The sequence below is a fragment of the Herpailurus yagouaroundi genome, unplaced genomic scaffold, assembly GCF_014898765.1.
Source record: "Herpailurus yagouaroundi ecotype Mexico unplaced genomic scaffold, PumYag 28, whole genome shotgun sequence".
NCBI classification, from domain to species: Eukaryota; Metazoa; Chordata; class Mammalia; order Carnivora; family Felidae; genus Herpailurus; species Herpailurus yagouaroundi.
The window spans coordinates 108,204,758-108,226,268 of NW_024412376.1; the positions used below are offsets into that span (position 1 = coordinate 108,204,758).

The 21,511-nt window shown below is 38.6% G+C and overlaps 1 protein-coding gene across 2 annotated transcripts in view; it reads right to left on the reverse strand.

Moving 5' to 3' along the window:
* MTHFD2L (methylenetetrahydrofolate dehydrogenase (NADP+ dependent) 2 like) overlaps window positions 1-21,511 on the reverse strand; it is a 150,476-nt gene that overhangs the window by 76,173 nt on the left and 52,792 nt on the right. Inside the window, exons 4-5 of one of the 2 annotated variants that reach the window (XM_040481202.1) lie at window positions 19,794-19,946; window positions 18,499-18,606 (exon numbers count right to left, since the gene is read on the reverse strand). In XM_040481202.1, coding sequence (XP_040337136.1) covers window positions 18,499-18,606; window positions 19,794-19,946 — 261 coding nt within the window. The remainder of the gene's footprint in view (window positions 1-18,498; window positions 18,607-19,793; window positions 19,947-21,511) is intronic. The other variant, XM_040481207.1, reaches the window with a different exon arrangement.

Sequence of the window (21,511 nt, forward strand, 5' to 3'; positions counted from 1 at the left end):
TTTGCTCTAAATATGAAAAAAATGGTGTAACTAACAAAATTGGAATGGGAAGGGCAAAGATGAGAAAGTTTGCTGATTGCGAACTAGATTAACATAACATTAATTATGTTATCTAATGACTAGGATCAAAAAACATTTAAAACTGATCAATCAAATAACAGAAGAAGAAGAAGATTTAGAAGTATAAGGTAAAAACGTTACAAAGATAATTTTTATTGGCAAATATCAGGTTGGAGACAAAAGAAATGGAATCAGGGAAGAAAAATAAAAGCATTTTATCATTTTTATTTATTTATTTATTTTGAGAGATAGAACTCACATGCATGCACACCACACACATGTGCAATTGGGGGAGGGGCAGAGAGAGAGAGAGAATATGAAGCTGAGGCAGGCTGCACGCTCACTCTGGAGCCCGACACAGTTGAGGCTTGATCCCGACCCTGAGATCATGACCTGAGCTAAAGTGAAGTGTTGGATGCTCAACTGACTGAGTCAGCCAGGACTCAAGATCATCAATAGATGATCATCAATTAGATCATCAATAGATACCATATGAAGAAATAGACAACTAAGAGTACTGCATAAAGTTATAACTATTAGAGTAATGACTAACTTTCCTAAATATCAGAAGAACCATACATAAAAAAGAAAAACAATGTAAAAAATAAGTAAAAGCCATAAAAACAACAAACAGAACAGAAACTAATACACAGTTCAGATCAGATATATTTATCTTCATAACAAATTTTCTTAAGTTATCTATTTAAAAGAATCCTATTTCCACATTGGCTTGCAAACCAAAAACAAAATCTAACTCTATACTTTATATAAGGTACATCTAAAACAAAGCTGTTTGGGGGCGCCTGGGTGGCGCAGTCGGTTAAGCGTCCGACTTCAGCCAGGTCACGATCTCGTGTTCCGTGAGTTCGAGCCCCGCGTCGGGCTCTGGGCTGATGGCTCAGAGCCTGGAGCCTGTTTCCGATTCTGTGTCTCCCTCTCTCTCTGCCCCTCCCCCGTTCATGCTCTGTCTCTCTCTGTCCCCAAAATAAATAAAAAAAAACGTTGAAAAAAAAATTAAAAAAAAAAAAAAGAAACCTCTTTATAAAACAAAGCTGTTTGGATGTCAAAAATAAAAGATAGGCAAATGCGTAGCAGGAAAAGGACAAAAAAAGAGATGATGTTCTTATTGTCAAATAAGGAGAAATTTACCATTAAATAGGACAAAGAAAGTACACATTATAATGCAAAGATGTGATTCAAACGAACTCACAACAATGAGAAATATATAAGTAACATGTAAGAGAAATATAATTTATACAGCAGAAATTACAAGGGCTACAAATCAAAAAAGAAACACATTGTATTTGCTGAATTTAATTCACCTTTCTCAATCCACAACAGATCAAAGATATAAAAAATGCAAATAACATAATTAATGTTATGTACCTTATTGCAATATATCAAATTTTGAAAGCAGAACATACATTTTCTTTTCATGTAGCCAAAGAATATTTTTTAAATGGTATTCTCTTTGGCTACAAAGAGAATTTTAATTAATTCCAAAAAATAGGTTGACAAACTTCAGATATTTTCTTTCATCACAAGTCTATAAAGTTATAATTATTGAAAAAGTCAGAAATTAAAAGGTTCTTTCTGGACTCCTGGATGGCTCAGTTGGTTAAACATCCAATTTTTCATTTCGGCTCAGGTCATAATTTCATGGTTTGTGAGTTCGAGTCCCGCATCGGGCTCTGCACCGGCAGCAGGGAGTTTGCTTGGGATTCTCCCTCCCTCTTTCTCTCTTTCTTTCTCTCTTTCTCTCTCTCTCCCTCTCTCCCTCCCCCTCCTCTGCTTGTGCTCTCTCTCTCTCTTTCTCAAAATAAACAAATAAACATTTAAAAAAAAGAAATCAAAAGGTTTTTTCAGCGGGATTTTTTTAAATACTATTTTAAATAATTCTTGGGTCAAAAAGAAAACACAAAACAACAGTGCAGAAATTCTAGAAACATTTATAATGAAATTACTATATATTAGATCCTATAAAATAAAGGTAAAACAAAACTAAAATGATTGAATCAATAAAAGAAAAGAAGCGAATCAATCACTTAACTTAAAAAAAGTAGATAAGGAACCAAAAAGAAACAAAAGAAATGAGAAGATTAGTAAACATAAAGTCAAGATGTCAATATTAAATAGGTCTGAAAATTGTAATATAAGCAGTGAGAGAATTCAACAAATTGCCAAATAAAAAGTAAATATACAGTAATAAATAGTTTTCATATATAACAAGACATTAGAAGATAAAATGAAAGAAAAGACTCCATTAGAATAGCAATACAAGAAGTAAAATACTCAGAAATAAACTTAACAAGAAATGTGCAAAACCTATGCGGTAAAAGAAAATCTCCAGAACAATAGCAAGAGACATCAGTAAGACTGAAGAACTAGAAAGATAAACCATGTCTTGTGTAAAAGACTCAATATCCTAGAGATAACAATTTTCCCTACGTTCATTACAAATGGAATACAACTCCAATAAAATCTGGTAGTTTGCATTTTTTTGGAAGAATATAATTTCATCCTAAAGTTAATAAGGAAAAAGAAAAGTCAATAACCAGGAAAGCTTTAAAAAGGAAGAACAATGAGAGACAGCGGTACTTGATAGCAGTCTTTTTTTTTTTTTTTTCTTTTTTTTTTTTTTTAGTGAGAATAGGCTGGGGTTTTTTATTTTTATTTTTTTATTTTTAACTTTATTTGTTTATCGAGAGAGAGAGAGAGAGAGAGAGAGAGGGAGAGGGAGAGAAAGGGAGCACACGAGCAGGGAAGGGGAGAGAGAGAAGGAGAGAGAGAATCCCAAGTTTGCTCCACACTGTCAGTGCAGAGCCTGATGCAGGGCTCAAACCCATGAACCGTGAGACCATGACCTGAGCTGAAATGGAGTGTCAGGTGCTCAACCAACTGAGTCACACAGGGGCCCCTGTTAGCTGTCTTTCTCCTTTCAGTTCATGACACCACCTTCTGCTCAGCTACACGGAGCAGAATCTGTTTACGAGTTTCCCTTATGTTTCCTCTTCTCTTTGACTTGCTACAAACCAGTAATAAATAAACCATCTCTACCTTAGTACAGCTTCCCTATATGCAGAAAGGTCCTCTCAACCATGGAAGCGTGTCTTCTTGCAGGGGAGCTTCCCAAATCCCCACAAAACCAAAACCAAACAAAAACTTCCCACTTTGTCAGTACTGATGGTTTCAGCAAGGAATTGAGGGATACATAATAATCCACTGAGTTGTATATACATACAATGAACAACCTGTAAAGTGTCAAGCAGAAGAAAAAAATATTAAGATGAATTTCAATAAGCATATAGAAAGATCTTTTAGGTAATTCCACTCCCCCGTCAATAATATCTTGTGAACTTGTTACTCCTAAGTGAGTTGGGCTAGTGATACCCACGGGAAATATCAAACTCATATTTAGACTTGATCAATGAGTTTCTGATTATAACACTATCCACCCAGGGAAAGGCTTTCAGCCTACTATGCAGGAGACCACAGTGTGATAGCAAAAGAGAGATAAATCAAGGGAATTAAATATAAAGGTGTTCAAATCATGCCTCAGTCTCTTCTGCCTTTGCCCCTTGCAGATGAGCACCTTGATACCTGTCCCTGCTCCTGAGAGCTGACTATCCGGCACATGATATGCTAGTTAACCTGTGAAAATTCTTGTCGTTCCTGTTTTCAGTTCTGGTGCCCTATTACTTTTCTCCCGAGAATCCTCTGGCTTGCTGTACCTAATCCTTTCTAACTCCTCAACTCTTCCCTGGGTAGCCAGTACTGACAAGTCGGAGCAGCTACTCTGTAGAATGATGCATATCTCTGACCCTCAGATGACTTTTTCCCACACTCAGTTTTATCCTCTTACGGTGCACATGCTATCAGCCTGGGCGAGGGCCTAATTTTTCTAACTATCACACGGACCCAGATAAAAACGTTTATAAGCAGAGTCTTAAGCAACTTCTCGGTGCCCAGTGCTTTACATCATGTTTGTAAGATAGAGCAAGAATAAAAAACTTAGAACCTATCTCCTAGAATCTGAGAGTTCTGTTAGAACTTAATAATTAACTGCTGGGCAAGATAGGCTTCTTACTATACAAGAGTCCACAGTCAGTCACGAATGGTCTACTGGGAGCTGTCTGAGCAGTTTTCTAGGCTATCATTACACTGTAATTTATGCAAAATTGCAGATTGTAGCGAAGAGTTGCTGGCAACTAACCCAGAGTGCCAATTTGAGGGATAAAAATATTTGCTATTTAAAAAGAAGCTAGAACAAACAGCACAATATGCTTCATAATAGAGTAGCAGTTTTTGCTTAGAACAACTTAAAATGAGGAGTTTCTTTTTGTTGGACATTTCTAGGTCATTCCCTACCTTCATTTATTCAACGATCAAGAAAGAATCCCAGAGCTATGTGAAGCAATGGAGACGCACGATTCCACACTTTCATATGAGGAACAGATATGTAAATCAGAATATGAACACAGCGGGGGAAGTTCCACGCTAAAAGGAGTTTATAAGTTTGTAAGTTACATGTTGGCACAGAGCATCTCTCTCTACTCTGGCTGAGAACAGCATAGGGGAGTACCGCAAATTCTTAGAGAAGACAGATTTTGATGTGAGTAGGAATTTATTTTCTTTCTGTATGCTTTCTCCATCCTTGCCCATCTGTAAATTATTTTCTATAAGAATGTAAGAAAAGCATGTCATTTAGCCCAGATGGTTAGAAACTTATTCCTCACAAGAGCTGAGGTCTACCTTTTTGCAAGATCTACCATGATTCTAGATCTAACTCGGACAGCACCACAGAACAAGTCTCAACTTCCTTTTCCATGAGACAAGTCTTCAAATACTTGCTTGTACCTGCATCCGCAGACGAAGCAAAATGGCAAGTCCAGTAGGAGCTAGAATCTCACAGGTAAGGTTTTGCTTAGTCACTTTCTCTGGATAAGACAAAACGACATCATTCTCCATACATTAACTCATACCATGGTCTGGTTTTTTTTTTTTAAGTGTTTATTTATTTTTGAGAGAGACAGAGACAGAATGCGAGTGGGGGAGGGGCAGAGAGAGAGGGAGACACAGAATCCGAAGCAGGCTCCAGGCTCTGAGCTGTCAGCACAGAGCCTGACGCGGGGCTCAAACTCATGAGCTGTGAGATCATGACCTGAGCTGAAGTCGGACGCTCAACCGACTGAGCCACCCAGGCGCCCCCATGGTCTGGTTTAAAGGAACAATCACTGAGGACATTACAGGCAGGAAAATTCAGCATTCATCACCAGAACAGCACCCAAAGCAAGAAAGAAGCCTGAGTTCTGTTTTTGGACAAAGGTCTCCAGAGGCCTAAAGACTCTGGATTGGAACGTGTGTCTCTTATTCTCTTCTAAACTGCTATTCCATCTCGTAGCATAAAACACACAAACAAAAACCTCTCTACAGGGAAAATCTCTGTGGAAGCTAAATGGACAGAACCTAAATGTATGTGATCAAAATGGCCCTTATGTGAGAATTTACCACATGTCTATCATTGTTTTACACCTTACGCATGTTATCACACATTTTCATATCATACAGTCTTCACAAAACACTGTGAGGGTATTTTTTATAAGGTAGAAAATAATGCTATTTGCACTTTACAAATGAGGAAACTGAGGACACACACAAAGTCCAATAGTCTGTCCAAGCTCATACAAACCATATAAGGGTCAGAATTCAAACTAGTTTAGCCTAGCTCTAATGCCCCGGCTCTTAATCATGTCACTCTAGAGCCCCCATCTACACTGGGCACAAACAAAAAAGCATTGCTGAGTTCACAGATGTAAAAGCAGAGCTGGCCAACTGCTACATTTTCACTTCAGTCAGCAGAGCAGCATTTCTGGACCACTGTCCTGCCTCTTTTAGGAAGCCAGGGAGGGATCTTCGATGACACTCTGCCTTCTGATCCTACCTGGTGTGCACCGGCAGTACTGGTAAGAGACCAGCTAAGGACCGAAAACACATGTGCCTCTATCACAAAATTTAATTTTTACCATTTGTAAAATGATCAAGGGGCCCATTTCCCAGATCTGGAAACAATACTGCATTCTCTTGACTCCTGCATTCCATTTACTGTAAGTTTTCGATTTCAACTTGAGCTGCCTTTTCTGGATTAAATCACTTAAATAATTTCGGATATACTTAACAGAGCACTCAGATCTAAGCCTTCCTTTCATGCTTAAAATGGGCCAGGCTTTAAATGTGTTTGTATCTGGTCAAGACCTGCTTGGTCTGATTTGCTGTTGATCAGTCGTTCTGTTACCTTCCAAACACCTTGGGCCACTAGGCAGATGACAACTAAGGAATATGGCTTCACTTTTAATTAGTCAAATGCCCTTTCAAGCTCACTCCTTTTAGACAACTATCTCAAAGTAACTTTGAGAGAAAGTATTAGGGAAGACTCACTGAGTCCTGACAACCAGTGTCTCTAGAGATTTTAAAAAATCTACCCCTGGATTCGGCCAAAATTTATTGAAGTGAAGTCACGGACTCATTTGTTCAACAAAGACAATATATAAGTGAAAAACACACATATAATAAAATTCTATGTAGTAATAAATGTCATGAAGAAAGAAATGCAGAGTGAGTACAGAATAATAGCATGAGTGCTATTTTGATAAGGTAGTGAGGGACGGCCTTAGGAGATAACATTTGGGCAGAAACTCGAAGGCAGTTAGAAAAATAATTTATTGTAAATAGCTTCAAAAAAGAGCATTCCAGGAAAAAGGAAAACCAAGTCAAAGACCCAGATACAAGAGCATGTATGATGTGTTCTAAGGAAACAAAGGGCAGCCACGGCTGGAGGGCAGTGACAGAGGGTTAGAATGGTAGGAACTGAGTAAAAAGATGCAGCCCAGGTCAGGTCCTGTAAGGTCTTGAGTATTGTTTCAAGAAATTTGGATTTTATTCTGATGTTATGTGTTTCTGAATGTTATGGGCACCCATGGGTGATTCAGAACGACCGTGTGAAATATAGACTACATATGGGAGATAGGACAAGGGTGAATGCAGAGAAACTAGTTTGTAAGTTTAGTAGTGCTCCAAGTGAAAGATAATGGCTGTCTCCACTAGGATCTTTTTGGTGGAGGTGATCATGGGTATATTTTATACAGACTGCTAATGGATAAGACACAAGGTGTGAGAGACAGAGGTCAAGGGTGGCCTAAGCAACTAGGTTGCGTAACAGTGCCACTTCCTAAAACAGGACAGATTATAAGGAGTAAAATTAAGATTGAAGATCTGTATATGGTACATTTGAGATGCCTACTGGTCATCCAAGTGGGCTGACATGTCAAGTAGACAGTGGTTACATGGGTCTAGAAACATGGGAAATACTGATGGTATTTAAAGCATTGGGACTAGAAAGGATGACCTAGAAATGGCTCTGGAACGAGACGTGAACCCCGAGTTTATTCCAATGTTTTGAGCAGTTCTCCTCAATCCTGACTACATTAGAATCTCCTATGGGGCTTTCTAAAAAATACTGATACTCTGGTGCAACTCGAAAGATTCTGATTTAATTGTTCTGTGTTGGGCTCAGGCAGCTATATTTTTTAAAGTCCCTAGATAATTCTAGTGGGCAGCTAAGGTTGAGAACCACTGGTTTAGAAATTGGGAAGAACAGAATGACCCATAAACAGAGAATGAAAAGACGTGTCTAGTGAAATAAAAGATACACATGCCAATGGTGGCTTTATGCTTAAACAATGAAAGAAACAGACCTATTAGATGTGGCCATTTCCTGAAATTAGAAAGCATGTTATGAATATTACTCAGTTCATTGTATAGTTTCCTGCGTATCAGACCCCTCAGGAGAAATTATTTTTCAGTCTTAATATCAGAAAATGTTTTCTTTATCCTGAGCATGTATTTATTTTTAATCCTAAAGCCATTTAATTGGGTAAGTAGTCTCTCTTTTTTTTTTTTTTTCCTGCTAAAGAGCTCTCAAGATGAAATTTGTGACCCAATCATAGAAAGTATAGTTTAGGCTCAAATAAATAAATTCACCAAACATATATTCAGCACTAGTATACGAAAAGCAGTGTGCTTGGCAGTGGTAGTATATCCATGAAGATTTAATGATATGCCTATTTTTAAAATTTTTTAAAAGTGTTTCTTCTTTTTTTTTTTGAGAGGGAGAGAGAGAGAGAGAGAGAGAGAGAGAGAGAGAGAAGAGAGGAGGGGAGGGGGAGAGAGAGAGAGGGAGACACAGAACTAGAAGGAAGCTCCAGGCTTCGAGCTGTCGGTGCAGAGCCTGATGTAGAACTTGAACCCAAGGACTGTAAAATCATGACCTGAACCAAAGTCAGATGCTCAACTGACTGAGCCACCCAGGGACCCCGATATGCCTATTTTTAATAGCTTTATTCTTGGCTCTGTTTTAGTTCTAGGCCTTGCTTCCTCCTTTTCTTAACTATTTCTCATTTGCATTGTGTTTTATACATTGCTGTGACCCACCTTAAATACTCTTTAGAATAAGCTAACATGTACTCAACACTTAGAATGTATGAATAGTAAACTCTTTATAGGTATTAGCTCATTTAACTCTCCCAAAAACTGTACATACATGTGAGATAAGGGACATGCACGAACATAATGTGCAGTCAGGCAAAATGACCAAAGAGTCAATGCTCATTAACAATAGGTTTTCCTGCTCTGAGAGTCAATCTTCATCAATCAAGACTGCAGCTATGGTGTGAACAACATGGCAGTCATAAATGAAGATAAATGGCTTTGAAGCCTTACATTTCTAGGATTACTTTCTTATGAGTAGGGATGAAATGTTTTGAGTCATCTACATGAATCAGTTCCCCAGGTGGCCAAATTTCCCATGGTACCAAATTGTCAAGTCATGATTGATAGTAGCATTTCTGACTGTGAAACAGATTTTAAACTACGCAAAGCTAACTACGGCAATCAGACCCTTTCAATTCCTAGCCAATGAGCTGGCCAGCTCAGCCATGAGACAAGGGTGTTAGCATGAGTCAAAGTATTGCTTTTCCTTTCTAGTTGCTTTGGCTAGAAGGGATGTGTGTGTGTTGGTAGGGGAGGATCTGTTTGTTACAGCTTTATGTAAGTTTTGCATTTATATTGTGCTCTTCAAGATCAACAGTTGAAAACAAACTCAGGGATCTTACTACAATTGCAGGATTCTGCAAACATGCTTGAAAGAGCATATTCAAACACTAAGTATTCCCAAGGTTTCTGTCTGCATTTGAGAGTGAAAAATGCAGACATGTCAAAGAACAATGTGCTGCTTACTGTCCTTTCTATTCTTCCTCTCTGTGGAAAAAGGCTAGACCTTTGGGGGTATACTAATACGAATATAGCAAAAATATAGATATAAATATACATACTTTGTTAGGGAAAAAAAAAAACAACTTCCAGAGTGAAATACTAAATATGATTACCTTCTCAAAGATTCACAGTGCTCACTATGTTAAAGGCTATGCTGTGCTATATTACTACATTAAAGTCTCCAAGAAATATCACAGGCAAGTTAGATGTTTGATTTTGTTTAATCCAGATTTCCCAAATTTATTTGACCAACTAACTCCTCTCGTCTAAGAAAAGAATCAAACCCATTTAAGATTTTGCAGTGCATCAGTGTTTCTAAGAATATGTTTTATTAATAGTTGTATTAAAATTTTCATTACAGAGGTGCCTGGCTGGCTCAGTCCGTTAAGCATCCAACTCTGGATTTTGGCTCAGGTGGTGATCTCATGGTTCATGGGATCAAGTCCCCTGTTGGGCTCTGCACTGACAATGAGGAGCCTGCTTGGGACTCTCTCTCTCTCTCTGCCCCTCCCCGGCTCATGTGCATGCTCTCTCTGTCTCTCTCTCTCTGTCTCTCAAAATAAATAAATAAACATTTTTAAAAAACGTCTTTCATTACAAATCAAAACCACGATGAGATACACATCACACCTGTCAGAATGGTTAAAATTAATAACACAAGAAACAAACAGGTGTTGGAGAGGATGCAGAGAAAGGGGAACCCTCTTGCATAACTGGTGGGACTACAGACTAGTGCAGCCACTCTGGAGAACAGTATGTAAGTTCCTCAAAAAACTAAAAATAGAAATGCCCTATGATCCAGCAATTGCATTAGGTATTTACCCAAAGAAAACAAAAATACAGATTCAAAGGGATACATGTACCCCAATGTTTATAGCAGCAATATCAACAATAGCCAAACTATGGAAAGACCCTAAATATCCACCAACTAATGAATGGATAAAGATTTGTATCTATCTATCTATCTATCTATCTATCTATCTATCTATCCATCCATACAATGAAATATTAATCAGCCATCAAAAAGAATGAAATCTTGTCATGTGCAACAACGTGGATGGAGCTAGAATGTATTATGCTAAGAGAAATAGTCAGAGACAAATACCATATGATTTCACTCATTTGTGGAATTTAAGAAACAGAACAGATGAACATATGGGAAGGGGCGGGGGGGTAGAGAAAAGAGGGAAACAAACCACAAGAGACTCAACTTGTCTCTTGAGACAAATAGAGAACAAACTGAGGTTGATGAGGGGAGGTTGGTGGGAGATGGGCTACATGGGAGGTTGGTGGGAGAGGGCACTTGTTGTGATGGGCACTGGGTGTTATATGTAAGTGATGAATCCGTGAATTCTAGTCCTGAAACCAATATTGCACTGTAAAATAAAAACAGAAACAAACACAAAAGCAAAGACAAACCTTTCATGACACTCTTGGTCTACAAATAAATTTATCCATTCATTTGTTGAACAAAGACTTTCTAGGCAGCCATTGGGTTAGGTGCTGGAGATAAAATGGGAAGATACACAGATGTGGTCTTTGCTCTGGTGGGGTCAACAGTCCAGTGAGTGTGGTGAACATTAATCAAATATTGACGCAAAGAAATGCTTATCACAAACTGATACATGATGTGAAGGAAGAGTTCTTCAGATTCTCCACAGTGGGGTGTGTGAGACGGTAGGAGAGGCTATCAGAGAAGCCTGATCAAGAAGCTACATCTCAGTTGAGCTGTATATACGTGAGGAGGAGGGAGCACTCTCTCTCTCTCTCTCTCTCTCTCTCTCTCTCTCTCTCATTCTCTCTCTCAAAAAAAAAAATAAAATAAACTTCAAACAAAAAAGAAGTTCATATGTTTACTATGCGTGTGTAGGAAAGGAGAATAAGTAGATGATAAACATGCAAGAGGAATAGTATGTGATGGCAGCATATAGGTACCTATCAGGTACCTATCATACCTGAAGGATGATAGGTAGGGGGTTAAATCAGAATAAGGAGGGAGGGAGCAAAGAGAAGCAGTGCTGGAAAGTCCAGAGAGCCTGAAGAAACGTTCACAATGGGAAATAGAAGAAGACCTCAGAATAAGAAGAGCAACATATTATAAGAACAAAAAATTGGAGAAACTTCAGAGATATTTACTGATCAAACAGAATAGAGCCGACACTCTTTTAAGGATATTTAGTACCTTTGTACGAGGACCCTCTTGGCATTGACTTTATTTTTTTTTAATCACCAAAGCATCATTTATATTCATGGTATGAATTATTTATTTTGAAGAAAATGAAGTTTTTTCTTCCACATTTTACAAATTTTTAATAATTTCAAGTAGAAGATATTTTTGGTTTTGCCTCTTAGGTGGGATTTTTTTGGTCTGAAGGGAAGAACCGTAACAGGAGGGTAGACAATAAAAGGGTATCAAATTCACACAATTAGAAATATAATTAGAAATCATTCACTCCTTCCTACAGCCAAATTTTTCATTATAGAAAGCTCTACCTCTCTTCTGCAGCACTTTGCACAATTATAGTGATTAGTCATCATACCTAACTGTTTCATGGTTGTCTTTCTTACCAGATGGTAAATTCAAGAGGACAGATCAAGAGCTGGTTTAATCGCCTTCTTATTCCCCACACTTAGTAACAAAGAAACCAGCTCCTCTGTAAGAAGAGGCAGTATCTGTCAGTAGCCTGAGGCAGGGGGAAAGTTGGTCTAAAGAAAATGATACATCCTAAATGTTTTCCCTGGAAAAACACTGTGACCTCTTTCAATTAATGCTGTCAGCAATATCCTCTCCTCCCTTCCAGTGACAGGAGATCTCTCTCTTTCCCCTGACTCTTCCCGCTATGATCTGATTCTTGGGGGGGGAAGAGCGTCTTAAATTATATTTTCATATAAACTCCTCTAATTTTATTTTTTTAATTTTTTTTTTTAATGCTTATTCATTTTTGAGAGAAAGAGTGAGACAGAGTGTAAATGGGGGAGGGGCAGAGAGAGAGGGAGACACAGAATTGGAAGCAGGCTCCAGGCTCTGAGCTGTCGGCACAGAGCCTGATCTGGGGCTTGAACCTAGGAACTGTGAGATCATGACCTGAGCCGAAGTTGGACGCTTAACCAACTGAGCAACCCAGGCACCCCTAAACTCCTGTAATTTTAAAATATGAAGGAATTCAGGTGTGGTAAGCACCTATCCACTTCTCTCTCCTACCTCTTCCTTCCCAATATACAGGGATTTTCTTTTTCAGTAAACAACAATGTTTTATTTTAAATTCCTAGCCTGTAATTTTATTGTCTACAATATTAGCACAGTACTTGACACACAGGAAACACTAAATAAACTTTTCTTGGTGGACTGCCCAGTTGCCTTATTATATGCCAAGCCCTGTGCTAAATTTCAGAGCTACAAAAAGCCAGAGACAAATATTTGTCATTAAGAAGTTCATGTTTCCCAGGCCACCCGGGTGGTTCAGTGCGTTAAGCGTCTGACTCGTGATTTCAATGCAGGTCATGATCTCACAGTTTGTGAGATGGAGCTCCAGGTCGGGCTCCGTGCGGACAACGCAGAGGCTGCTTGGGATCGTCTCTCTCTCACTCTCTCTCTCTCTCTCTCTGCCCCTCCTCTTCTTGCACGTGGTCTCTCTCTCTCTCTCTCTCTCTCTCTCATTCTCTCTCTCAAAAAAAAAATAATAAAATAAACTTCAAACAAAAAAAGAAGTTCATGTTTACTATGCGTGTGTAGGAAAGGAGAATAAGTAGATGATAAACATGCAAGAGGAATAGTATGTGATGGCAGCATATACAACATGCATACAGTCAGAAGATTTGGGCTGCATCTTGTAAGGTGGGGGGGGGGCAGGAAAGCAGGTGAGTGGCGGGAAACAGCGTTCCCTACAGAGGGAACAGGCGATATGAGGGCAAGGAGGCATGGAAGAGATGGCATGTTTGGGGATCAGCATGTAGTTCTCTGGAACTTCAGCATCAGGTGCCAGGAAGACACCGACAGGAGGAGTGGCTTGACAGGCAGTGTGGAACAGACCACAATAGCCTTACGAGTGACTGAACAATCAGGCTTACAGACATTAGAAAAGGGACGCTTTGTTCTGGCAATAAAACAAATGTCTCATACTCTGAAGTCATGGGGAAAGAGAGAAAAATGAAAGGGAAAGAGAAAGTTTGGGACGCCACTTTACATTTTAAATAATGTTTAATGTTAGTTGCAAGAGTGTAACTGTCCCAACTGTCCGATATCAGAATACATGATATTTTCCAGGCGCGCCTGGGTGGCTCAGTCGGTTAAGCGTGAGTTTGAGCCCCACGTAGGGCTCTGCACTGACAGCTCAGAGCCCAAGCCTACTTTGGATTCTCTGTGCGTGTCTCTCTTTCTGTGCCCCTCCCCTGCTCATGCTCTGTCTCCCTCTGTCTCTCAAATATAAATAAACGCTAAAACAAAACAAAACAAAAAAAGAACACATGACATTTTCCAAATACAGTGCTTTCCATATAAGAGCTGGCTGAGTTAAGGAGATATTAAAAATGAAACAGTACTCTCATTATTCAGCTTAGAAAAGGAGACTAGGGGTTACCTGGGTGGCTCAGTGGATGAGGCGTCGACTCCTGATTTCGGCTCAGGTCATGATTTCACAGTTCACAAGATTGAGCCCCACATCAACCTCTGGGCTGACAACGTGGCCTGCTTGGGATCCTCTCCCCCCCCCCCCCCGCCCCTCACCCCTCACACTCACTCTCTCTGTTTCTCTCTCTCTCCAAAAATAAACAAACTTTTTAAAAAAAGAAGGAAAGGAGACTAGAAGAAGCATCTTTTTTTCTATGGCTTTCCACTGGGCAAGCACAATGCTGGAATTCAGTCAAGCCTAAACAACACAGAGGCAGCACAAGACATAGTATATCTCCAATAGCTTACCATGGGTGTTTCTAACTCAGGGGTAGTGGGACGGGAGGAACAGAGAATGCCTGCCATTCTCCCTGCCCCAGTTTGACAATAGTTCATTCCACAGAGATAGGGAGCACCTTGCTCTACTCTGCTGCTGACAAGACTTAGAGTCTCACTCTGTGCGGTGTGATCCTTTGTATGACTCCTGCATTCCTAGGTGTTCCTGTATGGCTCTTCTCTTTGAAACCCGGGAGTGCCTGGCCCAACCTGGCACTGGACTGAGCTTAGTGATGCATACCACTCATAGTATGTTCCGGCTGCACCACCTGGAACATCCACTCCTGTATTACTGCCTGAAAGCACTCCTGTATGTGAGAGATAACGCTCCCAGTCTGGCAAAAATGTTCATTCTCACAACGAGAGCCAATCTTCCCAAAGGAAGGGCATTCTCTTGGCAAAAGGTCTTCTGGTTTTCTACTCAGGTAGGAGGCGCCTTGCATGACAATTATACCCGAGGCACGGAAAGTTGCAGCACAAGGACGACGTGAATTCAAACACTGAACACCAATGTGGAAGCAGTGCTTTGAGAAAACACAGTTTTCTTTTGGAAGAGGAGCCCTAAGGATGCAAACTGTCGTCTTCCAGAAACCAGAGAACTAAGTCTTTTCTACCACTGTTCCCCACAGCGTTTCACAGAGAATTGAGAACTGAATGCGTATTGCCTGAATGAAATCAAGAAGATCTCTGGGCCCACAGGACTCTAAGCAGGGCTGATTCTTTCGAAATGCTCTTTGAAAAGGTCCCTGCACCAATGCAGGCACTGAAGTGACACCACAACCTTTCAGTTAAAGGAGAAGCATGTGAGCCCATGCTGTGGGCATTTGGGGGGATCTGTTTGGATGAGATGTCCTACATAAGAATTGAAAATATGCAGAAAGAAATTTACCCTAAAAAATGTTGAAATAAAATCCAGTTCTGCATTCTTTTGGCGACAAGTTAATCATCTTAACACCTGGTCACTAGGGTGCTTTGTTATCTTGAAGGAGTTTCTGTTTTAGCAGAACTGAAGAACTTCTCTCTCACTTCCTCACCGTAAAGCTAAAAATCAAGACGCTGGGTTGAGACCAATGGTAATCAGTTTTCATTCTGAAAGAAGGTGAAACGGGGTAGGTTACTACGCACAAAGAAGTTAAAAGAACACGCAGTGACCTACAGGCGGTCGCAATGGCACTTAAGCATCCTTATAAGTAGTGGAGTTCCTGAGAAGAGATTGTCCATTGTCAGTATCTTTATGCCCCTTCAATTAACCATAGGCTTTCCTAAGCAAATGGAATGTTTGCTTAGAGATGCCAAATTTTATTTTGTGCCATTGAATATTGACAATTTAAAACAACTTGTGTATCATGCACCTCTGTATCTACACCCCCTGTTAGTACCAAGACTATAAGATCCTGAAGGACAGGAACCATCTCTCACCCACTCTCTATAAACTACAGAGCACCTCAGATGCCATGTCCTCTGTGATAACATGTCCTCAGCAGAAGGTAATGTCCCTGCAGCATCCTGCTGTGTTGAGCATCAACACTACCCTTTACCCCAAGATTGTAGCGCATTCTCCGTCTAAATATTCCAAGCCATTCTCCGTCTAAATATTCCAAGCCCTTGAGGAATTAAAAGAAGTTTTTTCTCACCAAACAGCTGGGATTTATGTCCCACATGATCAAGACTGAAAGCTAGCCAAGAGTAGACACATATTAATCAAGTTAAATTACAGTATGGCCATTTTTCTTCCAGGACAATTATCGTTGGCTTTAAGACACAAATGAATCATTAGGGTTCTGAATCTCTTCTGGCAAAGAAATACAGTGTGAGCTGAATGCTCAACACTGTGAGTGTCATCAGAACAGCTCTATAGATATGAATTTGCCGAGTTAATCCCCCTTCATTATCTCCATTAGCTAACAATGCACTTGTAGTCACCGCACATAATTACTGCTCTAACAGACAGGGACGTTTGAAATATTAACTTTCCCACAGACTCCAAATCTTCAGTAAGCAGCTCTCAACAATTCATTATATTAATCATATATGTTACCATACTCCTATTAAATATGCATGAGATTAAACAACACCCATGTTGCAAACTGCCCAACATCATTTTTAATACAATTTATTACTTTTTGGATACTGTAATTATAACGGCACTTAGGTGCTGCTATGAGAAATGTAAATTTAACTACCTGGCTTGTAAGTAACCGGTATTATAACCAATTCCACTTTTATTCAATTTTTAACATGCATTCAAGTGAGAATATTTTAAAACACAAAGTGTAAAATATTTATGAAGTTAGTATGTACTAGGACATACTGATGTCCAATTTAAAATTGCATAAAGAAGGGATAAATTGATTTTCATAGACTTAATTTTATAGACAAATAAGTAATTCAAAATGGAAATTTATCCAGAAAGCAGCATGTAATATATTGATATCTAAGAGAAAAAATGCAATGAACTATATGATTTGGAGTATTATGATGTCATGTTTCTAATCAAATACTTTATAGACTTTATAAATTCTATGTTTATACAGATTAGTACAACAAAGACTAGATTTGATCCAAAAACAAAAGGCAAACATAAATCCCACCAGAAAAATACAATAAAATTTCAAATGAAGGTGAAAAATACATTAACCTTGGATCATATTACTCTAAACTCTATAGTTAGTATGGTCACAGATTATTAAATTAAGCACATAACGGAAATAGTAATAGCCACAGTCCACATGGACCAAGCAAGATCTTACTTAACTTATTGTGTCAGGCAATGTAATTAGAGCTTTCCATTCTTACCTCATCTAAAATTCACAATGACCCAGTGAAAGAGATATTAATATTATTTGCACTTTGCAGATGTGAAAAGTGGAGACTTGCATGGATTACATGTCTCGTCCAAGGATACAGAGCATATGGCAGGAGAGGGATCTGACTCCAAGTACATCCTCTCAAACCCGGACAGCACCCAGCTCCCAGCTCCCTGCTCCGGATTCACTACTTCTTGAGTGGCCTTGGGCAGGTCACCTGAAGTCTCTAAAGCTCATTTCTTTTAGCTGCAAAATGCAAATACTATTAATATATGCCAAAATTACTGAGAATGAAATAAGACAGTTTATTAGAAAGTACCATACGAGTCGTGGAAAAACATAACGCTGATTGTTATGTTATTGATGAGATTGGAAAATAAAGTGGTGAAAAGGAAGAAAAAAACTCCATGTATCGACACAGACTCACAATTTTCCAACAAAAATGGTATACCCAGGTAAAAACTTCTGGTTGGTTTACCTTGTTTAACCTAGAAACAATTGCATAAAGGCCAATATGAATCAATATCTTTATTATACCTAAGAGACAGATGGATAAGCACTAGCAGATTAAGTTACAAGTGAATAGTAACACTAGAATTGTAGGCGTTCACCACAAAAATGATGTTCACACTACTAGATTTGGCCTTTCCAAGAGTTTCTTGAAACCAAGGGTTTTAAACTTACCTGGAGTCATTATCAGGCCCTAATTTACTATGATCCCGATACCCATTTTGATTTGTGGCGATATTTAAATGCTTAGGCCCAGGAAGGAAAAGTAATATTCAAAAGTCTCATCAATCATCATTTTAGATAAATGATGCAATATCACTAGGCTTCTTTTTCCATAGGGCATTGTGGCTTAAAAAATTATTTCATATGCCTTATGACAACAAAGATCATAAAAGAAATCTTTAAAAATTTAAGGTCAAGAAAGTGGAATTCACCAAGGTTAACAATGAGAAATAATCTATATATTTGTACATTGAACCCTAAAGATGCAGACTGTGTGTGTGTGTGTGTGTGTGTGCACACGCACACGCGTGAGGCAGCAGAAGGCTATCAGCATGTGATTGTTATGTATCTAGTGGCTTTCCACTTTTCTTAATGTTTATATTATCAGTTATTTAAAGAAAGTATATAAGGCCAAAATAATAGTAGTAATAGGAACAAAGGGGCCATATATGTCTAGCAATCCTTTTATTCACTTTCAAGATGCTCACGTCACTGGATGAAGAATAAGGGGAGATTTTATCTGCATAAATCCACAAATATGCCAAATCACATTTTCAAACATCCTTACTTGATGATTTTAAGAATGAAGAAAATTATAAGAGTACACAGAATCTCCAAGGTCCTACCTACCTCCTGGCCGTTCGTGCTCTCCATCAGTGTGTAAAAGCATGGCAATGGGCATCCCTACATTCTTGGATCTTCCAGCTACAACCACATTTTTCCCAAATGTTTCAATCCCTTAAAACACAGAGTTTGATTTAAATGAAGAATCAACAACAAGAAGCAAATTAAACATGTGAACAGCCAACTGAAACATTCTTTAAAAACTTCTAATTAAATTTGAATTACTGTGTGGCTTGTCTATAATGTGCCCACATTCATTATTTATAAATATTCTTTTTATGCCTCTCGGATTTGTCACTTCCTCTGTAATTGCCCTCATTAAAAAACTACATTTTCAAGTTGCCATTAAATTACTTTTAAAACACAGATTCATGTGAAGATTTAGACATGCAAAGACTTACTCTATATTAACTACTAATTATGAAGTAAGCAAAGTACGACAATGGCAAGCTTAACTGGCAATCAGACTTTCAGTGAATCTGGAACAAAATGAGGTGGGAAAAAGCATATTTTTTACAAAGTTCATGCACTTTACCCCCTAGAGAGCTGCTGAACTTTCAGGGACCCGGAAAGGATGAAAGACACAACCTGCAGATACAATGCACTCTACCTCCTTGGGGTTGGTTTCTTCATAAATACAATGAAGCAGTTGGAATTAAAGTTTTCACAAGTACTAATGCCCTAAGAGGGTGGTTCTAGGATCTGCTTTCTCTTGGAAATTTTCAGGTTAAATAGTAGGTTAGAAAGGAGAAGATGCTGTCAGAAATGGAAGGGACAGAGATGGAGGTGGGGCAATTACAAACATAAGGGCAATTTGGTCTTGCTTAACATAGCGGTAAATACCTCTATACACCTCAAGGGCCCAAGAGAGTATCACTGTATTTAGAGCACAAATCAAATGTAAATGTCTATAGTAAAAACGTAGGGCATTAGAGATGGCTCATATATTTTCATCAAATTTTGTTTCTAAAAGTAAGGACACACAGAACTCATTTTGGAAAGTGTCCACCAAAATACATTAAGTTTACAATTTAAAAGCAGGGAGACAAACCTACTAGTTGAAAAATTCATGCCCCAAAGGGGCAACAACAGTTACCTATAACCTGACACATCTCTCATTTTATTTATTTTAGATTTGTTTTTTTTTTTACTTTTGTCACTTTATAAGTTTCTCTACACCGATGTTTTATAGCTGATCATTTTCTTTTACTCAGTAGGATGGAGATGTTTCCAGCAAGGCAATGTACATGTGTTCAGTTTGGCATTCAGCACCCCCATCCTGCAGACCACAAATTACCAACCTGTTCTTTTGATTATTTCCCAAACAGCACTGGCAGTGGCCGGTATGAGAGAATTCTGGTCAAGGCACAGTCTTCCAATATTGATAATATGAAATCCATCTACATCTTTTTCAGGGGCAATTCCATTACATACTGTTCGCTCATCCACATGGTCTGAAAAACAAGTAAAATCGGTCTTAATTTTAAAATGGTCAGTTATTTGGAGGTCTGGAAAATGAAATCTGAAGACCTATATTATGATTCGGTATCAGGAAAGGTGTAAAATTCTTACTCAATTCCTTTTTCTTTCCACCAAAACAGTAAGTCAAAATGCTTTTGACTGGTGGTTATAATTAACCAATCATAAGAGTGTATGCGATTACAGGGCCAGAAGTGGCTGGCCTGGTGAAGGGGAAAAAACTGGTATTTCACAAGTTTTATTTTAAAACAATGCCAATGAGATCTGGAAACAGGCCCTAAGTCTTTGCCTCAATAAGTTTACCTACGTATGGTTAAAACTATGTTTTCCCCATATAAGACACTTATACAATAGGCCTCTATTAAATATTTCTAGCATTACAGATTAAAAGGACTTGTTGGTGCTAAAATAATCATAACATCATGAATGCCTAACTTCCTCCCAAATGACATAATAAAAAACAAATCACACACACACACACACACACACACACACACACACACACACACCTCCTTTCTCTAAAGAACTAGCACACTGATATCCAAAATACCATTTTGGTTTTCCATTTGCAAGGAAAATAACATAGTAAGAGTAATGAACCAAGCAAAAGAGATAGGAGATGGCAATCATCATCTCATTTTGAAAAGTAAGTAGTAAAAGTATATATTAAAATCAGGGGCTTCTGGGTAGCTCAGTTAGTTAAGAATCTGACGTCAGCTCAGGTCATGATCTCACAGCTCTTGGGTTCAAGCCCCGCATAGGGCTCTGTGCTGACAACTCACTGCCTAGAGCCTGCTTTGGATTCTGTGTCTCCATTTTTTTTCTGCCACTTCCTCTCTCTCTGTATCCCTCTCTGTCTCTCAAAAATAAATAAACATTAAAACATTATTTAAAAAAATTAAAGTCAGAAGGGACCCCGCATCCCTTCTAATCAAGACATTTGATAACCCTAACATATCCCAAGGAATGCACTGTTTCTTCTAGGCCTCCAAATACAACACTATTCCTAAGTTAACTAATACGTGCCTAAACATATGTAGAAAAGCATCAGGTATTTTACAACCAATACTTTCTTTCCTTATAGGAGTAAGGGAAATAGATTTCATGTTTTTGACTGACTGCTACTTAAAGTCCCCTAAAGTTTCTCCCTTGGAGCCATGACTTGAAGAAACAATCATGAGATTCAATAGCATCAATTTTTTCACAATGGTTGTAAGACATTTTTGACCCATAGAATATGTGCAAAAAGCTAGCCACTTAAAATCCTACCCAAATGAATAGGAAAACTGGTATTATTCACTCTGTGTTTCACCTCTATTTACAATCATGAGGTAATTAAATCATACCACGAAAAAAAAAAAGTCCTCAAATTATAACCATAACATTACAATAGAACAGCTCAGGGACTGCCTTGAGAGACCGGTCTATAGAACCACAACACTGTGTGTTGGGTTGTATGTATGTGTGTCCATATATGTGTATGGGTTTATATGTATTTAGCACTTAATTGCCTTTGGACAATGAACAGGGAAAAAAAAAA